Source organism: Carassius carassius, chromosome 6, assembly GCF_963082965.1.
Source record: "Carassius carassius chromosome 6, fCarCar2.1, whole genome shotgun sequence".
NCBI classification, from domain to species: Eukaryota; Metazoa; Chordata; class Actinopteri; order Cypriniformes; family Cyprinidae; genus Carassius; species Carassius carassius.
The window spans coordinates 6,925,711-6,949,128 of NC_081760.1; the positions used below are offsets into that span (position 1 = coordinate 6,925,711).

At 35.4% G+C, this 23,418-nt stretch overlaps 2 protein-coding genes and 1 long non-coding RNA gene across 4 annotated transcripts in view; 2 read left to right on the forward strand and 1 right to left on the reverse strand.

The window, feature by feature from the left end:
- Positions 1-340: 340 nt before the first annotated feature.
- LOC132142302 (IQ domain-containing protein E-like) lies at positions 341-13,118 on the forward strand. Of its 2 annotated transcripts, none has more exons than XM_059552078.1 (21): positions 341-804; positions 1,069-1,113; positions 1,206-1,251; positions 3,971-4,123; positions 5,043-5,177; positions 5,281-5,351; positions 5,802-5,915; positions 6,136-6,186; positions 6,309-6,379; positions 6,970-7,042; positions 7,136-7,176; positions 7,265-7,434; positions 7,742-7,797; positions 7,940-8,145; positions 8,423-8,530; positions 8,983-9,076; positions 9,160-9,282; positions 9,370-9,471; positions 10,924-11,027; positions 11,229-11,350; positions 12,247-13,118. In XM_059552078.1, exons 1-21 carry the CDS (start codon positions 751-753, stop codon positions 12,360-12,362), a joined length of 2,055 nt encoding a protein of 684 aa, XP_059408061.1. In that variant the 5' UTR covers positions 341-750; the 3' UTR covers positions 12,363-13,118. The 2 variants fall into 2 exon arrangements, with proteins under 2 accessions (XP_059408061.1, XP_059408062.1); XM_059552079.1 differs by having other exon boundaries at positions 11,269-11,350.
- Positions 13,119-17,975: 4,857 nt separating this feature from the next.
- On the reverse strand, positions 17,976-18,435 carry LOC132141838 (uncharacterized). The gene is made up of 2 exons (XR_009433935.1): positions 18,140-18,435; positions 17,976-18,089 (listed from the first exon to the last, which is right to left on the reverse strand). It is a non-coding gene; the product is annotated as an uncharacterized LOC132141838 (long non-coding RNA).
- Positions 18,436-19,838: 1,403 nt separating this feature from the next.
- The window catches only part of LOC132142303 (protein tweety homolog 3-like), a 35,153-nt gene continuing 31,573 nt past the window's right edge, over positions 19,839-23,418 (forward strand). The window contains exons 1-2 of the mRNA XM_059552080.1: positions 19,839-20,131; positions 20,450-20,596. Of these exons, the coding sequence (XP_059408063.1) occupies positions 20,462-20,596 (135 nt within the window). The 5' untranslated portion in view covers positions 19,839-20,131; positions 20,450-20,461. The remainder of the gene's footprint in view (positions 20,132-20,449; positions 20,597-23,418) is intronic.

Genomic DNA, 23,418 nt, shown 5'->3' on the forward strand with positions numbered 1-23,418 from the left:
AATAGCTAGTTTTTTTTTCAAGTAGACTACATTTTGACATAAATTACAGACTAAGCATCTATTGCTTCTTAGTCTAATCAAATAGTCTAAGCAATTACATGTCTAATTTAGTAAAGCCAACTTTTTAAAAAGATACCCTGCGTCCCAATGTGCATACTATTCAGCCTACCTGCCCTAAATAGTATTGATATTTCTAATATGGAATAATATAGAATTCGAATATAGAATTCAGGATGGATAGTATGCACATTGGGACGCATGGCATAGATTCAAAGCAGGCAATCACAGTGTGCGCAAGTGTTGCGCAGAGCTGACGCACATGAGCACGTTTCATTTGCTGACTGTTGTCGTGTTAAACATTCGCGGTTGCTAGACGACAATAATGCACATTACACCCGTTCAGCGACGAGAGACGCGGAACGACGCTCAGCGATATTACTGCGCTGACTCTGTACAGTTCACACACAACATCGACGCAGGATCTGCTGCTTTTTTTAACGGCGACATCAGGAAACAGCTGCATCTTGGGAACTTCTTAACACCTCTTACCCTTTTCAGTGCTCCTTAATACCGTTTTATATTAGGATTGGTGCGAAGCTTCGAAATAAGAAAAATAAGATTTGCTGCTGCATCATAATACTCGGACATTACAGCTCGTGCTTCCAATATATCATACCGAATGAGCAAGTATTATGGTTCTATTGTTTGTAAAAGGGGATGATAAAATAAAAACAGGCCATCAGATAGGCTATGATGTCTGTAGTAGCCGGAGAAATTGTCACTGAAGAAGAGGTAGAGGATCTGGTAAGTACAGTTTTCATAGATGTTTCTGGACTGTAACTAACAAAAATTACCATGCAATACCATGTTTTTTGAAGATGGACTATGATAATGATTTGGGCTAACGTTACCACTTCATACAAATAGTTATGTAAATGCAATGTCATGAATATGGTAATCATAATTTAGTAACATAGGTTATATTAAAGTTTAACAGTATTGCCATTTGATATCACTTGGTAGTATTTTTATTTATGTTAATGTATATAGAATTTGTTTGTTTTCAAGGCAGAGGACAGTCTGTGTAGCAGCTATGTGTCCGACACTGAAAAGGTGAGATAGATCTTTTTTTAATTAATTAAACTAAGTCTGTCTCCTTATTAGGGTATTATATTCAAGTGTCAGATTATTGGTTTTCTTTTCAGAAATTAAGAAAAAAGAAAGTTTCAGCCAGACCACCTCCTTCTCCTAGTAAGTTTAAGACTTCTGAGTTTTCTGGGCATTACTGTCTATCCACACAGCATTGTAAAAATGTGGAAATTGCTGTATTTGCTTATTTCATTGAAGAGTACTTAATGGGTTAGTTCACCGAAAAATGAAAATCATGTCATTAATAACTCACACTCATGTCTTACCAAACCCGTGAGACCTCCGTTCATCTTCGAAACACAGTTTAAGATATTTTCGATTTAGTCCGAGAGCTTTCTGTCTCTCCATTGAAAACGTATGTATGGTATACTGTCCATGTCCAGAAAGGTAAGCAAAACATCATCAAAGTAGTCCATCTGACATCCGAGGGTCAGTTAGAATTTTTTGAAGCATCGAAAATACATTTTGGTCCAAAAATAGCAAAAAATACAACTTTATTCAGCATTGTCTTATCTTCCGTGTCTGTTGTGAGCGCGTTCACTGCAGTGTAGTGATGTCCGGTTCGCGAACGAATCACTCAATGTAGCCTGATCTTCTTGAACCAGTTCACCAAATCGAACTGATTCGTTTTAAACTGTTCGCTTCTCCAATAAGCATTAATCCAAAAATGACTTAAGCTGTTAACTTTTTTTATGTGGCTGACACTCCCTCTGAGTTAAAACAAACCAATATCCCGGAGTAATTCATGTACTCCAACAGTACACTGACTGAACTGCTGTGAAGAGAGAACTGAAGATGAACACCGAGCCGAGCCAGATAACGAACGAAAGATTGACTCGTTCTCGAGTCAAGATCCGTTTCTGTCAGACGCGTCCGATTCGAGAACCGAGGAGCTGATGATACTGCGCATGTGTGATTCAGCGTGAAGCAGACTGACACACAGAGCGTCTGAACCGAACTGATTCTTTTGGTGATTGATTCTGAACTGATTCTGTGCTAATGTTATGAGCACGGGTAAACCGAAAGCTTGAATCAAGGGCAATCATCGCCAATGACGTCATTACGTCGAGCGCAAAAGAACCGGTGAACCGTTTTCTTCAACCGGTTTATGGAATCGAACTGTCCGAAAGAACCAGTACGTGGAAAAGAACCGAACTTCCCATCACTACTGGTGATCCGAAAACCGATGCAACCGTTTCTTGACTCGAGAACAAATCAATCTTTCGTTTGTTATCTGGCTCGGCTCGGTGTTCATCTTCAGTTCTCTCTTCACAGCAGTTCAGTTAGTGTACTGTTTGAGTACATGAATAACTCCGGGATTGGTTTGTTTGAAATCAGAGGAAGTGTCAGCCACATTAAAAAAGTTAACAGCTTAAGTCATTTGTGGATTAATGCTTATTGGAGACGTGAATCGTTTCAAACGATTCAGTTCGATGTAGGGCTGTCAAAATTGCTCAAAAATGAAATTCGAATATTCCCTCTAAAAAAAACACGAATATTCGAACTATTCGAACATCTGGTGGCGCATGTTGTCAATGATGCGCATTACGTCAATAACAGGACAAAATAATACAAAGAGACATAACTACTTGTATAGGTAGTCTATTTAAGTTTAAACATATTTGACAACGTATTACCTGAACAAAAACTAGGAAATCAACCAATGGCCAAGACTGCAGACCTCACGCTCTCTGCGCATAACGGTTTAAATGTCATGTCCTTACAAATGAACGAAATTAATTTAATCCGTTATGGCCTCTTGTCGTGTTGCAGACAAAGAGCTTGTGGCGGGCGATGCAAAGTAACGTTAAGTGTCAAGACGTGACTGTTTAGCTGGAGTTCCACACATTATGCCATGCTCATTTGGGTGCACATTTTTGAGATGTGACCTCATGGTTGAATGGTATGCTAACTGTATCTTGAATAGCTTGCATACAACTTTATCTCTTTATGGTCTTTATGACTTTATGGTCAACAATTTTACCTCACTTTCTCTGCTGCGGTCGAGTTGGGCTCTGCACTTGCTGCCATCTTCCATGAAGACGCGTCAACTTTCAGCAGTGATGCTGTGCCAGACAGTGCGACTCCTGTGACCTGTCCCTGAGGCCAGTGACACACTGGCTGCGTGGCGTCTCTGCTGCGTGTCAGGAGCGTGGCGGCTGTCTCGTGTTTTCTGTGTCTAGCGCGCCCACTCGCAAAGCAGACAGCCACGCCTCTACTACCGCGGGCGTTTTTTCCACATTTTTTTTATTAGAATAATAATTTTTCACCTTCGAAATTCGTTTTTTAAAAACTATTCGAATATATATTCGAATTTAGAATATTCGTTGACAGCCCTAGTTCGATGTGGTGAACTAGTTCAAGAAGATCCGGTTACACCGAGTGATTCGTTCGCGAACCGGATATCACTAAACTGCAATGTTCTGAACTCTCTCACAACAGACCCGGAAGAGAAGACAATGCTGAATAAAGTCGTACTTTTTGCTATTTTTGGACCAAAATGTATTTTCAATGCTTCAAAGAATTCTAACTGACCCTCTGATGTCACATGGACTACTTTGATGATGTTTTTCTTACCTTTCTGGACATGGACAGTATACCGTACACACAGTTTCAATGGAGGGACTGAGAGCTCTCGGACTAAATCTAAAATATCTTAAACAGTGTTCCAAAGATAAACAGAGGTCTCATGGGTTTGGAACTACATGAGGGTGAGTTATTAATGACATAATTTTCATTTTTGGGTGAACTAACCCTTTAATGCAACTACATACACAGCAAAAATGCCTTTAAAATAATAAATCATTTTATTTAAATAAAGGGTCACCATACCTGAACAGTGCAAGCTTGCCTCTAAAGAGAACTCCAGTAGCATTGTGGAGGACGGTGAAAGGGACACAGCTCCAAAACTGTAAAACCCCTCCGGCTGGTACACCGAAGGACGTCTGGCTGCACTTACAGAACGATGGACAAGGTCTGCCCCTTTTAAAAAAAAAAGAATAAAATAATAATAATCATAATAATAACATGTGGATAACACTTTACACCATATTCTGCATTTTATCATTTTAGATTATATATTTTCTACTAAACAAGATCTTCTAAATATGTTTCTGTTATAAAGCACAAGGGTACTGCACAGCTGCTCAGATAACTGGATCTCATTTTAAATAGATTTAAACATGACTTATTGGAATACTAGACAAAATAGCTGATTATTCCAGAATTCACATTGAGGCAGATAGGTAAAATTTGTGCTCTGGATCAGTAACTGAGAAACACTCAGGATCAAAATGCATAGCTTACATGCTTTTAAAAGGCAAGCAAATGTAATCTATCCCCATAAAGCCTACTGTATCATATTTGAAAAATATTCAAAATTATCATCATGATCAAAGCTTTACTGTAAAGCCTGTTGTATGCAATCTACTACATTCCTTCTCTGCTTTGATTAATAATTAGTACTTGATCATGCATAAATCATGTTAAAATGTGGTAAATCAGGTTTTTGAGGAACTTTTATATGTGCATCTCTCAACTATCATTGTATGGCTTTATTTTTTAAATATCTGTTAGTAGTATGTTATATTATTATAAAAATCTAATATATAAGAATTTCATCTTAAATTTATAAACAACAGTAACCACACAAAATTGGATATTTGGCTCTATTTGGGCCTCTGAATAAAATCAAATTTTTTTTTTTCACCTCAAGTGCGATCTCCTTATTCTCTTATATAGTAATTTATGGGTAATAAAAGCCTGATATATCAAATGTGAGACAAAACCTAAAACAGAAATTTAAACTTTATCTAAAGTTGCAATAAACCATTCCATTTTTAAAAAAAAATTCCTATATGAGGCTTCACAAGGTTCAATTTTCTTTGTTTCAGGAACATTGTCAAAGTCTCCAAAAGGAGTCGATTACAGTGTCACACAGACCAGCATCTCCATGACCAGCACACCCGAATACTTGAAGGAGGCCTTAGGAATGAAAAAGCCAAAATATTCCCGCTCTGCATTCAACGGTGAGATAAAACTCAATTTATAAACCTGAGTTGTTCACATAACAGTTAATATCATTTTATTTTTTTGGCAACATATTCTTATTTTTGCACATTGCTTTATCAGGTTATGTTCCAGGAACCCCAGACTACAAAGAGAAGGAGGATATGTATGATGAAATAATTGATCTAAAAAAGGTGAATTTCACCTCTCGCACACTTACTCGATGACGTATAAGTGTTTTTGAGGATGTGTTTTAAGAATTTTGATTACATCAGACGGCATGTTTCCAACAAATCAGGCTTTATCCCAACTGTCATACTATCCGTCCTATATATGTATGAGAGATTAGTGGTTAGGATTACTATGTCCCAAATTATAATTTGCTAAAAATAGTATGCCAAATCTTCCTGAATGGCCTATTATTTTTGATGGATTTTTGGTAATATATATGTGCAAGGTTTTTGGGCTAATATATAACCCACAATGCGAGTGGAGGAAATGGTTCTGAAGATGTATTTTAGTACTGCAGCATTTTATCTATTAAGATGTGCTTTCCCCATCCTAGAATGTAGCTTTCCAATTTGAAGTGGAGGTATGCACACTGAAATTTCATGTAACCATGTGTTTGCTCTGTATTTTCTCAGACCATCCAAACCCAAAAGACTGAATCGGACAAGATGAAAGCCAAGCTACGGCGTCTTGAAGAAGAAAACGCTAAGAAAGACAGACAAATCGAGCAGCTGTTGAATCCAACAAAGGTGATGAACAAGATACTTGTGTAAATGAATAGCTAAATGAGTATTTAAATAAATGAGTATATCACATTATTACTGTTTTTACTGCATTTTTACTGCAGCCTTTGTGAGCATAAGAGGCCAAAAAAAATAATAATAACGTAGTGAAAACTGACATGGTTCTCTCAGAGCTTATTTATAAAAAATGTTCATTGCTAAAATTATTTTTGTGTTGATCATATAGGACCCAGAGTATGCTAGAGGTTTAGTGGACGGAAAGAATGATCCAAGATCTGTGAGTATGCCATTATAAACATCTCAAAAAACCTCACAATCACATTTCATCAGATCAATGATTTTTCATTTGATGAATGATCATATAAAATGAAAAATGTATTTCTCTTTTGAACACGGCAGATCATTAACGGACTGAAACAGAGGATTCTACGATTGGAGCAGCAGTGCAAAGAAAAAGAGAATGCCTTAAGGTCTGATGCCAACTTCATTTATATTTTACTGTCATGCAGTTAATCAGGTTATGGTGAATCAATGCCACATGAATAAATGTCACAGCACTTCAGCATAAGAGATGCAGGCTAAGAGTTAGTCCAGAAATCTTAAAAGACATTCAAATGATTTAATTTAACCTGAAAATTTAACCTTGTAAATTAACTGATCACCACTGTCACCACTGATAAGCTACTACTAAATATATTGTAGAAAACTTAATTTTCTATTAAGTTGCTTTGCAATGATTTGTATCGTGACAAGCACTATACAAATAAACTTGAATTGGAAATAACCTTTATAGGAAATTTTAGGCTTTTGGAATTGTCAATTAAATAAATAGCACTAATTCACCAATGAAATTAGCAAATTTGTAAACTTCTTTGCACAGGCTTTAAAATATTTTTTCTTCCTTTGAAGGCTGGATAATTAACATTCTTGTAAAAGTCAGGAATTTTCCATTTACATTTAAAACAATTTTTTTTTTCAGTTTTAATGTCGATAAAAACTAGAGGCTTGGACCACATTGTATGTTGTATCTAAACTGATAAATGTGTGTTTGCCATTACAGTCGGCTTCAGAGTGACCTCAAAACCACCAACATGCAGGAAATGAAGATCACAGTAGAAACCTACTTTGAAGAGGTATTTTATATAAAGAGGTGATTTTATATAAAACTAAATGTATTTCATTATGACTTTTTTTGTATTATTTCGGTTAATGTTTTTCATTCTTAGGTTCAAAGATTGACAGCACTTTTAGAGTCAACTGAAAGAAGGTACAAAAATTGTTCATCTTACTTGTAATTTGATGGTCCCTCTTGTGTTTTTTTTAGGGTTTCTCTCACTCTCTTTTTCTCTGTTCAGTAATAAGGCAGAGAGCAAAAACATCAGGCGGCAAAACAAGAATCTTAGTGCAACGGTTCTGAAACTTACAAACACTGTTCAACACCTGGAGAATGAGAACCAGGAACTCAAAAAAGAATTGACACAAGAAGAGATGAACATGATGGAGAGCCCTGTATGCCGGGCCAAGGGTACTTTAATTTACAAAAGCACATCTTAACTTACATATACAGTAGAACTGGTAAACACTATTTCAGCAAATGTAATTTATTTTGGACAGCTGCTGAAAAAACTTGCTTAAACCAGCCTAAGATGGTTAACTGGTCTTAGCTGGTCTCCTGACCTGGCTAATTTAGTGTTTAACTGTTTTATCCAACCGCCCAGGTGGTTTCCTAGCTTATATGTGCTAAAAAAATAAAGGTTAAACAAAATATTTAGTATTTCCTGCACCAAAGACTGAATTCAGTCATATGATGAATCGTATTTTTATGTTTGCAGGTTATATGGATTGGAGTAAACAGAGACTTGTGCGACGAATCCTGGAGCTTGAAAGGGTTATATATATATATATAACCTATGTATTTATGTATATACAAATATACATGTATACATGTACATGCATGTATGCATATGTTACATTAAACATTACTTGTAGAATGTACATGTGAATGTAGATTATTTGTCTCATTTTTTCAGAGAGTCGAGGAGATCACCAAAACATCAAACTCACTGAAGAGCCCAGACCATAAAGGCACTCAATCAGAATCGGCCAATCAGAGTGATTCTGTCAACCCAGAGATGGAGCCATCTGCGATTACAGAGAACGATGCACATTTGAGAGAAACAGTTAAGAAACTTGAAGAAGAGAAAAAGGAACTAGAGGGAAAACTAACCCAGAAAGAGTGAGTATCATGTGATCCTTCAGGAACCACTCTAATATGATGATTTGGTGATTAAGAAACATTTTTATATTATAACTAAAGTAAAAAAATAAAAAAAGTTGTGCTGCGTAATATTTTTATAGAAACGTATTTGATGAATAATTCATTTGAAATAGATTCAGAAATATTTCTGATATTTTCTTAGAAATATCTGATTTATGATTCATTACATTTTCTGAAATGCTCAAACATTTTTAAAGCAAATATGACTGAAAATATGTATGTCTTGTCTTATCAGTGAGGAGATAAAGCAGTTGTCTGCTGAGAAGGATAAGAGTCTGAAAGAGGTCAAAAACATGCTGAAGGAACAAATCAGAGGGCATGAGAAACTGATGCAAACACATAGGTTTGTAATAAAAATAATGAATGCATCCATTAATTAAAACTATATAGTGGTGATGCTTTTTTGCCTTTTTTGGAAAATGCTGAGTTCTCACATGATTAAATCTTAAATGTGATGCTACTGTTATGTGAGACAAAACATATTAAACCCTAATTTGATTTTCTAAAACTTTTTTCCAAATAGTTTTAAATCATTTGTGCTCCTTAAGGGAAATTATTTACCGTTGTCATTGTTGGAAGAGTTTCATTTATATCTGTAACATTTTTCTGAGTGAACAACCTTGGTTATGTGTCATTGCAAAGGCATAAAAAGTATTACATTTTGATAAAATATTATGATTTTTTTTTTCTGTTTTCCTAGAATCCCAATGCATTTGTGAATCTTGATAAATACGAACAAAGAAATGTATTAAGAAAGTACTTAAAGTCAGTTTAGATGTCATGTTTTAATTACAGGCAGGAGATGGGCACACTGACCATAGAAATCAGCTGTTTGAAAGAGAAACTAGAAGAGGAGAGAAAACGGAGATTATTACAAGATCCAAGTCAGGTAATACTTTCAAAATCTTTCTTTAACGATGTACACGCACAGTTCATTCAAGTGCGCATGGCAACTCATTTCTAATCTCACAGGTTCAGGACGGTTCTTTGTCATTAACACATACAGAACCATTGTCATCGTCAGCAGTCGTGCCGATAGAGAAGAACAGAGCAGCTAAGATCATCCAGACACACTGGCGCTCCCACCGAACACAGGTTGGTACAACACATCGACACTTACTGTACAGCCACAGTGAATGTAGATTATTCATGTCCTCCTTATTCTTCTACTCTGTCTTTTAGGATCTAGTTCTTTTACAGTCCTGTCTCAGAGGGCATCTAATCAGACAGAGGCAGTTAGATGGACCGAGGCAAGCAGACCAAAGAACCGTCCCTGTTGCCATGGTAACTACTTAAGACCTTTTGATGGGATGTTTTATTATACATATTTTTTTTTTTAATTACCATAATATGTTGTTGCTGTGCTTAAGTTAGTCAAATCCTGCATACGTTTACAATTTATATACTGTACTATTTTTCACAGTACTGTGCAAAAGTTTTAGGCCACTAGTATTTTCACCAACAAAAAATGGTTTTAAGTCAGTTATTTCTATCTTTTACTGTAGTGTTCCAGTAGGAAATATCAGTTTACATTTCCAGACATTATTTTTTGCCATTAATTGTAATAATCCAGTGAGATTTTTGTTTGCACAAGGAGTCTGACAGCAGCTAGTGCTCCACACAGAAATCTGTGATCTCACCATCATCAGTCTGTCTGGAATAACATGAAGAAACAGAACAAACTGAGACAGAATCAATCCAGAAGAACTGTGGCAATGTCTCCAAAACACCTCTAGAAACCTGCAAAGCTACAGTACTTACTGTGCAGTTCTAGGCACATGTGTAAAAATGCTGTAAAGTGAGGATGCCTTCAGAAATAATGCCATAAATAGATTTTATTAATTAATTTCTATTAACTAAATTAAATCAACATTTGGTGTGACCACACTGTGTTAAAAAAAACTTTTGTCCTAGGTGCACTTGTGCATTGTTTTTCAGGTAGCTTTGCAGGTAGGTTTCTTGAAGTGTCTTGGAGACATTGCCACAGTTCTTCTGGATTGAGTCTGTCTCAGTTTGTTCTGTTTCTTCATGATATTCCAGACAGACTGATGATGGTGAGATCAGATCTCTGCTGTCAGACTCCTTGTGCAAACAAAAATCTCACTGGATTATTACAATTAATGGCAAAAATAATGTTTGGAAATCTAAACTGATATTTTCTACTGACACACTACAGTAAAACATAGAAATAACTGACTTGTTGGTGAAAATACTAGTGGCCTGAGACTTTTGCACAGTACTGTATATATGAGACCCAGCTATGGAGTTTATGTCTCTGTAGGGGACATTATATTTTAGTGAATTTCTCTGAGACCTCAAATGCCACCGTTTTAAATCTGGATGTCCTGTACAGAGCACATTCAGGGCTTTTCAGAGATACCAAATGTTTCTCCGTGACCACTCCCTCTGCTTGGTCTTTGAAAATGGCTGACATTAATTTGGTGATAAAATTGTACATCCTAATGGAAATATGATAATATGTTTTGTAATTATAATTTAAATCAGATTAATTGTTTGTCATAAATCAACATCTCATGAAAATGTTAATATGTTAATATGATAATATGATGTTAATATGACGTCACATAGAATTATTGGTACTTATTATCGACCAAAAATAATAATTCCTTGTGCATAACCCTCCTGACAGAAAAGTTTCTCAATTCCATTGCAAGAATTACAGTACTTTATGAAATGGACAAAAAAAATCACAACTCTTTTGACTATGTGTCTCAGAGCCAATCAGGTATGAACACTCAGGCTGTACAGGAAGAGGAAGTGACTCTGCTGCAATCTGTCTTTAGGGCTCATCTCAAACGCAGCACTCTGACGATGGACAGGTAGATAGTGTATACACTAAATTACTACACTCAAATACTACATACAGGTGCACCTTAATAAATTAGAATGTCGTGGAAAAGTTCATTTATTTAATTTTATTTGAGTTGAATTACGTTCAACTCAAATACGTTATATATAAATACGGTTGCATGCATGGCCAGGTGGTCTCCTTACAGCCTCATGTTGACTTGACATTGCAGGGTGTCTGCAATGACACAGTCTTCATCTTCCATACATCAGAAAAAGCCGTATCTCTCCACCCCTCCTCTGCTGCACAGAGGCTCCTCACAAGCCATGTTTACTAACAGAATGCAAACCTCAGGTGATCATTCATTTTTAATCATTTCTTGTTGAAATCAATATGACTTCATACTGCTAATTTTCCTGTTTGTTAATCTAGGATCGTTAAGTCTTTGTTGGTTTTCAGGTTTAAAGCCAAAGACTCAGACCTGGCATTCCTTGTGATGTCTTGTACTGACTTCTCTTTAAAACCACTGTGACTTGTAGTCGATACTTTTCCTTATATTCTTCTAGGTGTAACTCAGAATAATAGCGAGGTGATGGCAGATTAATTAAATCCTGTTTATAATGATGAGCTAAATGACAAGAGATCAATAGCAAGTTAGAATACAGGATATCTGTAACTCATTCCTATTACACTACCTACAATTTAGTTTCAGTAAGAATTATTTTTTTTTTTCTGTTCTGGAAGAATGCATTCATTTGACCAAAAGTAAGACATTTGTAATGTTAGAAAATATTTGTGTTTTAAATAAATGCTGTTCTTTTGAACTTTGTTCATCACAGAATCCTGAAAGAATATCATGGTTTTCAAATATAATATTAAGCAGCACAACTGTTTTCAACATTGTTAATAATAAGAACTATTACTTGAGCACCAAATCAGCATATTCAAATGATTTCTGAAGGATCATGTGACATTGAAGACTGGAGTAATGATACTCGGGAATAAATGACATTTTAGAATATATCAAAATTCAAAAATGTTGTTTTGATTAGTAAGAATATTTCACAATATTGCTGTTTTTGCTATATTTTTGATCAAGCAGTTGCAGGAAAACAAAAGAATTGTATAGTATGTCTAAGACAGTATATCTTTAAATAATCTCAGAACAATAATAACTAGCATTATGCATACAATATAATCGTTAACCTATTTAATGTAATACAATTTATGATTTTGTTGTTATTAAGCAGACCTGAAGATCCACCAACATCAACCAGGCAATGAAATTCCAAAGACCATCGACTCAGACGACTCGGATGATATTATTGTGTCTCCTTCAAAGCCTCTGAGAAAAGAAAAAAAATAGCGTTCAGTGCTAAAGTCTAGATTTAGTCATTGATTTAGTATTTTTTTGGTACTATTTGGACCTGTTTTTTTTCTCTTACCTGAACAATTTAAAGTGGAACTGAAACCTAAAAATGTAACTGATTGTATATCTGCAATAATGACTAGACAGAGAAGAAGACAGATCATGGATGATGGATCATTATGGTTTTGGGATTTTCACACTTTTATTCTGCTAAGATTATGTTCTTTTGACTTCTAGGAGCTAAGGCTTTACAAAGAGACAGAATCAAAATGTTTGTCTTCACACTCCAAAAGTGCCTTGTGTTGAGTGATCATCTTTAAATGAGGATCAGGGATATACTATTCTCGGTTTACTTTTCATTGTAGATCAATATACATATTACACCAAGCAGGATATCGCATATAGTATATTTAAGCCATAGTGTGCATTTAAGGTACACCTCTGATTGATATAAAAAGCACTGTGAATCTCTACAAATGTGGTTGATGTATGTAACACATAGCTGTATAAGACTTTATTCAGATTGGGGGGGGGGGGATTATAGCAAATGTTTTTTAATAAATGTTGTCAGTGTGTTACGTGTTATTATAGCTAGTGTATCTGTATTGAACCAATAATAGCACTGAAAAATGTGATGCTATATTGTGGTTTTTAAAGTCTTGTTAAAACTTTTTTTTAATTTTTCTCGAGCACATTATTATTATTTTTAAATTCATGTTAGATTTTTTGTTTATTAAAAACTTGTTTTCTCTGGTCTGTTGTCCTTTGTTGTAAAATGTATTTAATCTTTTATAACCAATGAATATACATTACTTGTCCCGTCATTTGTGATTTACTGGATAAGGCTTAAGCATGGAGATTTTTTTTTATTATTCACAATTTCTACCTGATACAATATTTTAAAGCTTGGCAAATAGAGTTTAAAGATTAAAATACTAATAATAGTAATAAAGTTATTTGGCCTTCTCAACTATATATAGAATTTTTTTTAATTGTATGTATTTTGTCAATTTTTTATTATATATTTTTGTTTAAATATCAAAACCACACAGATCAAGGTATTAGACTGCATTTGAAGCTTAAGTAGCGGTTGTTGGTTAACAGGGCTGCCATAAAAAAATTACGGAAGTTCTAAGCGGCCATGCATTATAACGACTTAATTTTCTGGTTATCTCGACATAACGAAAGTCGTTTTCTCGTTATAACGACTTAAATTTCTCGTTATCTCGACATAACGAAAGTCGTTTTCTCGTTATAACGACTTAAATTTCTCGTTATCTCGACATAACGAAAGTTTGTTTTCTCGTTATAACGATTAAATTTTCTCGTTATCTCGACATAACGAAAGTCATTTTCTCGTTATAACAACTTAATTTTCTCGTTATCTCGACATAACGAAAGTTTGTTTTCTCTTTATAACGACAATTTTCTCGTTATCTCGACATAATGAAAGTTTGTTTTCTCATTATAACGATTTAATTTTCTCGTTATCTTGACAACGAAAGTTTGTTTTCTCGTTATAACGACTTAATTTTCTCGTTATCTCGACATAACGAAAGTTTGTTTTCTCGTTATAACGACATGACAGTTTTACTGTTTGCTATATTAACGAACTCAACTTTGACAGCATCTCATGGACAAACATGCAGGCGCTCTTACTGTAGCCTGTATTTCAGCAAATTTTGCTTCGCCTAGGTAATAACGTCTACAATACTGTACATAAATAAAGGCTGATCAATCACTGTTGATTTTTCCACAGACAGTACACGTACTACGGTGGCCGAGAAGTGCAAAACAAATCACAATTACAAAAACAAAATAACAAATCCAAAAACACAACGACAATTCAGAAAACAAAATAACAATTCAAAAAACACAACGACAATTCAGAAAACAAAATAACAATTCAGAAAACACAACGACAATTCAGAAAACAAAATAACAATTCAGAAAACACAACGACAATTCAGAAAACACAACGACAATTCAGAAAACAAAATAACAATTCAGAAAACACAACGACAATTCAGAAAACACAACGACGACTCAAGAATTTGAAACGAACACAAACCTTGCTTTCCTAAAACTGGACCACCAAGATTCGATGCGTTGATTGCTCATTGACGTACCATACATGTGACTTCTTGAGCCAGCATAGTAGTCTCTGTGGTGATGACGGAGATTGCATTGTATTGCTGCCATTGTCCCATTTTCTGTTCCACAGTCCGTTCTTAGTCTCATGGGTGCAACGCCAAGGCGTTGTACACAGGACGTATAGTTATGTGCAATAACAGCAGGGTCATTGTTAGTATGCCCACAAGTAAGCCAGAGGACACGTCTAGAAAAACCATCAATGCACCCGGATATGCCGAAACCAAATGGCTTTAGTTTATCGTACCCATCAACATGCCATGTAGTTCGGTCCCATTGAGTGATATGTTCGCCTGACAAATCTACGACGTGTCCTCTGTTCTGTCCCATGTGGGTTGAGTTCTTGCAACAGCCGCATTATGTCATCACGTTTAACACGCAACTTGTATTTCTGCAGAAGTACTAACCACATTGTCCGGTAGCCGAACAACTGTCCTGTCTGCTCTAATAGCATTCCTTACTTCGTCTATGGGTGAATAGTTCTTTCTTCTGAACATACCATTATTCTTCAGGTGTGTTTTTAAAGAGCACAAGCTCATTTTAATGTCGTGGTATGTCGCCAGCATGTCCACAATCACGGCATATGAATGTCCTTCTTCAAAGTAGCGTTTAATGTGATCCATTTTAGCAAAATTCAACATTAGATTTCAACAAAGTTGATCACAATTTATTTTTGATTGACAGGGGTCTCATCCAATCAGCGATAAGTATGTCGTACTCAAAATATACCTACCTTTTCCGTTTTGTATGAATTGTCGTTGTGTTTTCTGAATTGTTATTTTGTTTTCTGAATTGTCGTTGTGTTTTCTGAATTGTTATTTTGTTTTCTGAATTGTCGTTGTGTTTTTTGAATTGTTATTTTGTTTTCTGAATTGTCGTTGTGTTTTTGGATTTGTTATTTTGTTTTTGTAATTGTGATTTGTTTTGCACTTCTCGGCCACCGTAGTACACCAAACGTTTTGTTTTTGTAATTAACATGTTTAAATGGCAACACCGCGAACACAGGCTGAGTGCCTTCAGAAGGATGTAGAACTATTCTAAGATCTTTTAGAGCTGCTTGGATTAAACTCACTTTTAATTTTCCCTTTATTTGAAATAAAATTATATATAATTTGTAATTTTTTGTAGTCATTATATGCTGTGACAGATATATCATGTGCGTTCTGTTTGAAAAGAGCGTTCATCTGTATGTGTATATGTTGTGTATGTGTGTGTGCAGAAAAAAACAAGTACAACATTATAGAACAAAACTGAATTAAATTAGCCTATGCACTTTACATATACATCACATTTCTCATCAATATGGTTAACAATAAAGATAAATAATAAGAAAAAGAAGCACATAACAAATAGCCTATCGTTAAATCCCCTCCTACTGTAGATAAACAGAACATCTCCGCTTATTAACTACCCAATCATGTGCCTAAAAGAAGCACAAATAAAGATATAGGTGCAAACAGAATACAGTGATGTCAACCTTGGTTTTGATAAGCAGTTATTTTATGACACAGAACGCGTTGTTGAAACTCATGCATCTTGCAAGAACTTAATACACAAAATAATCAAATTGATTCAAGCATTTAACATTTATAAATTCAGGCTTCTTCGTAAATGGGTTACACTTAGCTTCCTCCGGGTCAAAAAAGACCGAAGCCTTAAAAATGTAACTTTTTTTTTCCCAGGAAAACCAATCAAATATATTTTTGTTCAATAATATTTTTTGTATATTATTTAGAATTTTTAAAGATTTTTATGATACTTTGCATTAATTATATATTTTTTATGAGCAATTTTTTCCATTAGAATTAATATATATATTTTTATTTTATTTTAATTTTAATTTTTTTTCAATAAATGCACCATTGCACATCAAAATAGAGTGCAGGCCTAAAATAAAAAAAAATTCAAGTGAGAAGAGCGCCATCCAGTGGCTTTAAAATATAATAAATGTGTGTAATGTCCTGTAACCGCCTATAGGCTGCCATAGCTTTTTTTTATTTATTTTTTTTATTCCCATTTGGAAAGAAAAAAAATCGAATTACTAAGCAACCACTGAATGGAACAACACAATCTATATATCATTTTAAAGCTTAGGATCTCAGCTTTTTAATGCATCTAATCACATTTATTAACTCTTAACGAGTGCTGAGTAATCCCTCTAAAACCGAGTGTACCGCCAGCAGGCGCCACCTAGCTGCGAAAATATTCATTACCATATTTTTCAAAAATATTGCCTTGATTAACACAAAGTTGATGTCATTTGAAAGCTTAGGGTATGACCTTTACAGTGAATGTATCCACTTTGAAAAAATCTTAAGTATTGCTGAGTTATTTGGTGATAAATACAATTTCTTTTTTTTTCATAATCTATAAAATAATGTACTGCAATGTGTCAAAAACATCATACAGCTCATGAAACATTCACAGATCATTGAAAATGGCACTTCATTTTTTACAGCATATTATTACAATTACAATGAGCCTAAAATTAACATAATCTATTGCTTTTATGACTAGATATTCTTCATGGAGAAACAATTGCCCATGAGGGGGCGTCAAAGACTGTACAAAAAGGCTATCTCTGTTCCAAATGCTGTAACTTTTGATTCCTTTATCCAAATTATTATTATTTTTTATCCAGATGCAGCTAACATGTAGGGGGACTTCACTAAAAAAGAATTTTCCTCCTACCTTATTTCCTTCCTGAGTTATTCCATGACAAATAAGAAAGATATGCAAAATCATAATACAAATTATATATATATTTTGTCTTTTATCCGCAATTTCTCTGCAGGACAATGTCTAAATGTAATCTAATTTATATTTTTGAAAAATTTAAAAAGAGTTCTTTCAAACGATACCTACCTTTTGACTCTCCTTGCTATAGTTTTGGAGTTATTATGATTATATAGTAAAATATAGCAAAATTTGCTGTTTCAGTCTTACCAGTTAATTTCTCTGTGTGTGTGTGTGTTTGTGTGTGTGGGTGTGTGTGTGTGGGGGGGAGGGTGTCTTATTTGCACTCTTGATGTTTTAGAATGTCACCCCTTCATTGCTGTACACTTTTTTTCTGCACAGTGGCTGATCTGTAGTTTGTACCACCAAAGTTTCTCTGAGTTTTCGGATTTTCTTGTATTTCCCATTCATTTCCTATGTGGGTCATTTTTGACCCGTAGGAAGCTAAGTGTGCAATTTTTTTTTACGACCCTTTAACATATCAGAATCATCTCCTTGATTTTTTTGTGTGTTCACATAGGTAATACAACAAAAGTCACCAAGTTTCATCCCCCTCCGATGAAGCAAAAAAATTTAAAAATTTAAAACGTACATGGTTTCGGTCTTTTTTGACCCGAAGAAGCCCAGAGGGTTAAATGTCAGTAATGAACAAGACTGCACAAATTATAGCGATCAAGAAGGTCCGCGTACAGTAAAGTGGATGGTGTACAAAACCTGTTGTGGAAAAATTCATTTAACACTGCTTCTGTATGCCTATATATGCCTGTGTTTTCTTAGAATTGCTGTGTGGGTTCAGAGGGACGACACCTGGGGGGAAAACAGATGTCTGAGAATGACCTGAGAGGGTCATTGGGCCATATAGTGGGGGGACAATGCCTGAGGATGACCTGAGGGGGTCACCTAAGTCCTAAATGTGTGAGAAACAGCCCATAGAGAGTGTGTTTTATGTTATCCATGGAAAGTTACAGCTGTTCAGACTGTGTAACCTTGGAAGAGCAAAGGGATATAAGGTGGAGGACTGCCCTCTTCCTGGGTCGGTTTCACTCTGCAGGAACTCAGTGTTGCTGTATGACTGTCTGACCTTCTTTGCAAAGAATAAAAGCTTTCTTTTTAATTATACCTGAGACTGAGTCTGTCTCTTATGCTGATGAGAGTTGATTTAAATTTTGCCATGACACACCCCATCAGCAGGGCCGTATTAAGACAGTGTACTATACCTCAAATACATGACAAGGAAAAAAACATATATAAGTTTTGACTTGACTATAAGTCGCAATTATTTAGAAAGGGCGCTCTATGTTTTCAGTGGTAGACTACAGGAGCACGGGGCAGCATAGAGCGCCCTCTCGCGGCTGTAGACTGTAATATTTTAACTTTAACTTTAATGGAAAATAGGGAGAGTGCAGTCAATCGCTTCTGTGCCATTGTCGTCCTGAGCTCATTCTTCACTCGTTTTAAAAAAACTTTCGATCCCTGGAACATTTTGAATTGTAGCTAAACGTCTAGCGTCCTTGTCTTTCTTTAACTTTCGTTTTGCAAAACCACTCAATTGATGTCTGTCCATTTTGATTCATTTCCTGTAGCCGTAAAAAAAATGACACATTTGCACGTTACTTGTTGTGGACCAACTCAACTCTGACAGATTGGAAGGGGGGGACTGATAGTGGTCATATAATCTTTATTTATTTATAATTTATTATTATTATTGTTGTTGTTAAGTTAGTGTTCATAAACGAGTTATGTATGGTCTTTCAAAAATTTCAAGTTAATAATAAAACAATTTACGAAAAATATTTTTAAAGCTTGTGTCATGTGATGCCCCCCTAGTTGTTGTGAATGGTTGGTGCCCCTGGGCACTGGCCCAATGCCCTTATGGATAATCCGGCTCTGCCCATCAGTTATATTCAGGTCTATAGTGCCACCTGCTGGCGCAGTTTTATAATGAGAAAACAACTTTCGTTATGTCGAGATAACGAGAAAATTAAGTCGTTATAACGAGAAAACGACTTTCGTTATCTCGAGATAACGAGAAAATTAAGTTGTTATAACGAGAAAACAAGAAGGAAAAAATTATAATGCATGGCCGCTTAGAACTTTGTAAAAAATAGACAAAAATTTATGTAATATTTCTTTTCACCTCATTAAAATGTTCTGAGAATTAAAAAAGTAAAAAAGAAGGCCAATCACAATTCAGTATGCAAATAAATTCAAGAAGGAGGACCAATCGGATCAATTGAGCTAATTTACAATGGCATCATTGTTGTTTTCAAACTTTACTCTTTTTATAACCTTTAAAAAAAACGTTTGTAATATAGTTATACAAATTATAATTTAAGTATACATTTGAGTTAAAACAATTAAATTCTTAAAAAGTAGGAAAATTTAGAATAACAAAAGAAAGCCATGACTTGAAGTAGCGTAATTTTGCCACTAGAGGTCAGTAAACATATGAATCAATTTGTGTATTGAAATAGATGAACGTGGTTATTGACAATCACACCCGTTTCTTACTCACAAATCCTCGTAATGCAAGATATCGTTTCTTATTTTATACACCTCAATTTTAGAGCGTCAGAAACGCAAAAGCGCTAATCACACGCATCTTCTGAAAGAAAGCAGCGCGGGACCACACTGGACATCAAAGGCGTTTAAAGCTCTTCCTCCAGTTCCAGTGAGTGCATCGCTGGATAACATGCAGACAGCAGTGACGCAAGGGCTGCGTTGGACAAGCGACTCGGTGCACGCTGACTGCTGAGCACAGAGAAACCTGCTGTTGCTGCTGCTGCTGCTTTTCGACCAAAACACAGAAGAACAGGAGCCATTTGTCTGTTGAGATCCTCGCAGGTTTTTGCTGGAGCTATGGTTTAGGCTGACAACGGGTAAGGATGGGTTCTTGATAACAAAAGCCTGCATGAACTGATTGCAGATTCAATCATAGCTTATAAACAATGCATGCAAATGATTCATTATTATATTTAAGAATATATACATGATCCAATTGAGAACTACATATGTGTGTGGCAACAAATTCCAGGACAAAAACTGCCCATTTGTTGGCTTTGAGGGTCTTTGGTGCAGATTTTAACCCCTGCTTCACCTCGAAGCAGCGTGTAAAAAGACACTTTAAAGGCATTTGATGCAATGCGACGTGAAGAAGCAGCTCAAGTCTGCTGAATGCTTCGTTGTGTATTTCACAGTCACGGATCTGCATGAACACTATGGCTGCAGTGGTCAATTATTCTCCGCCGTGGTGGGTTAACCTCTTCCATCGCCTCCCGCACTTCAACCTACAGTTTCAGCTGACCAGCAGCGATTTCCGCCCGGAGGACTCGGAATATCAAAAGGTAGGTCGAGTTCAAGTGCTCCGTGATTTGGAAATACGAGGCAACATCTAGAGTGATCTGTGTGGGCAACATCTAAGGATGTTCTCCAGCATGACGTCACCCTCTGTAGGTTTTTACTGCAGTGTTACAACTAGTTAAGGTTTTGAGATACTAGTTGGTGAGTTATAGCATTCTGAGTGTCAAGTATCCCATAAGTTGACTGCTAAATGATTATTATTATGAATAACAAATACAAAATGTGGAATTCATGCACCATTATTATACATGATAATACATTGGTGAGATGTCCTTGTATAGTGAATGATAATGCAGTCTGACAGTGCTTGTCATTTTAAAACGGTATAAACAGCAACAAGTTTTTTTTTCTTCTGGTTAGTAGCATGGCTATGGTGTTCCAGTAGCTTCATTAGTACTAACCAGCTTAAACTACCCTGAAAATCCATGCCGGTCAAGCTGGACGTTTTTTTTTTAAGCCCAAAGAGTGGCATTGATTTGTAATCAGTTTTAATGATTTCACCATCTCACCGAGATGCTCATGTTGCACACGAGAACAGACTGTCCAATCAGTGAGCAGTTACTGTCTAGAAATGATGTTATGCTTAGGAGTCGTGTAGAGATCAGTGTTTGTGTATTTACCCACGCACAGAAATGGATAACAACACACTAAGAGACATTATGTGCCTTTGCATATATAATGCATTTCTCCATGCATATGCAACATTTAGTCATATGTATAATGTAGAGGTGTCCAGGATTGCTGTTGTATCTTAGTTACAACATCATTAAGGGAATGCTGCCAAAAATGGGAAAAGCAATCTCTGTCAGTATGGTTCTTGGTGTAAACATCCAATTAGGTGTTTTAACATTGTGTAAGCACTGCAGGTCTGCTCTCTGCATTTGTGTTGTGTATTGTGTCAGCATTACGTCACTCAGAATCAGAATGGTAATAACATTTTTCTTAGGCTTAGCACCATTGTATTTTAAATGTTATTTATAGCTTATGTAAGCTCTGTAGCATAATAATATGGAAATTATTCAGTATGTGGTTGAGGCAATGTAGCTTAATAAATTCTCTTTTTTTTAATCATATGTTTTCCGTATTTATGTTGTTAATCCTATGAAATACCTTAAAAGGCTGATATTTTTTATTTATCATTATTTAATTAATATAATTTTTTTATTTTATCATTATTATATTTTTATCCATAATTTCAATCAAACAGCCATTGTTGCCAGGTAGATTCAAAATGTACATGCAAATCGAGTTTAAAATAATAAAAGCATAATAATATTTAATAATTTTCTTTTTATAATGTCCACCAGTATAACAAGGCACAGTATTTAGTTTAGTTATAAATTTAGCGTTTAGTTTTATAAATATGCAGAGAATTCCAGCAACATTTTGGAGTGATAGATCAAATGAATCGCTTAAGAAGTCATGAATCATTACATTAAAATGGACAGTTTGAACTAATTCATGGAAAATAATCGAGCTTACCAACTCGAATGTAATTTTACTGCTTACTCTTAAATAAAAATGTATTTTGGTTTGATTGGAGTTATGATATTTTGATTTAAAAAACACACACACACACACACACACACACACACACAAGGTCAAAAGAAAATGAAAAAAATAAAACATGCATGAATTAGCTAGTTGTTTGCAGTAAGTAGGTAGAGTGACTTTTAATTTCATGCAAACTTTAATAAAATAATAATAATAATAAATATTTTGTGGATATATACCTTGCCCAGCCATGGTATTATCATCTGACACCATTATTGTAGCATGGTGCTTTTTCTATTCTTCCTGCTTTAAAGGGTTACTCCCACCTCCAAATGAAAATTTCTTTTCATTAATCACTCAACCCCCATGTCATTCCAAACCCGTAAAAGCTCAGTTCGTCTTCAGGAACACAATTAAAGATATTTTGGAAACCGGGAGGCTTGAGACTGTTCCATAGATTGCAAAGTAAATAACACTGTCAAGGTCCAAAAAAGTATGAAACACATCGTCAGAATAGTCCATCTGCCATCAGTAGTTCCACCCTAACATTATGAAGTGACGATAATACTTTTTGTATGTGAATAAAACAAAAATAATGACTTTATTAAACTATTCCTTTGTCAACAGTCTCCTCTGTGTCTCTCCACGTCACTCAAACTGCCTACGCTCTTCTGTGTCAGCCGCACCACAAGGATGCGCTGTTTTCTTTCAAATCAAAGCATAAATACACAGAAACAGTGCATCCTTGTGGCCCAGCTGACAAAAAAAAAAAATTGTGTTCCGAAGACTAACAAAGCTTTTACGGGTTTGGAACAACATCGGGGTAAGTGATTAATGACAAAATTTTCATTTTGGGGTGGAGTATCCCTTTAAGTTTTGGACTTTCAGACAGAGATGAAGGTCATCCGGACACTTTTCAAGTTTATATGTCAAGAAGGGCTGTTTACTCTCCACTTCATAAAATAAGACTATTTTGTCAAAGGAGCAATTCTCCAGAGGACCGGTAGGAAATGGCATCCAGCTGTGTGAAATTGCAGCCATGGTTGCCTTTGCTCACTAGCTATAGCTGTCACTGACCACATCCGGAGCTCTCTAATGCTGTATGGTAAAATGGCCAACAACGGTCACTTGTTTCCAAAAAAGGAAACTACATTGAAAAGAAACTCAAGGCTGCGGTAATAGAAATTGATCTCCCATGTTCAAACATTGTTGTGTGGAAGAGACCAGATGAGTGTAATACAATACTGCTAGGCATCGCTAATATAAGTTCCTTTAGAGACATCAGTTCATTAATCACAGCAGATTCAGTTAA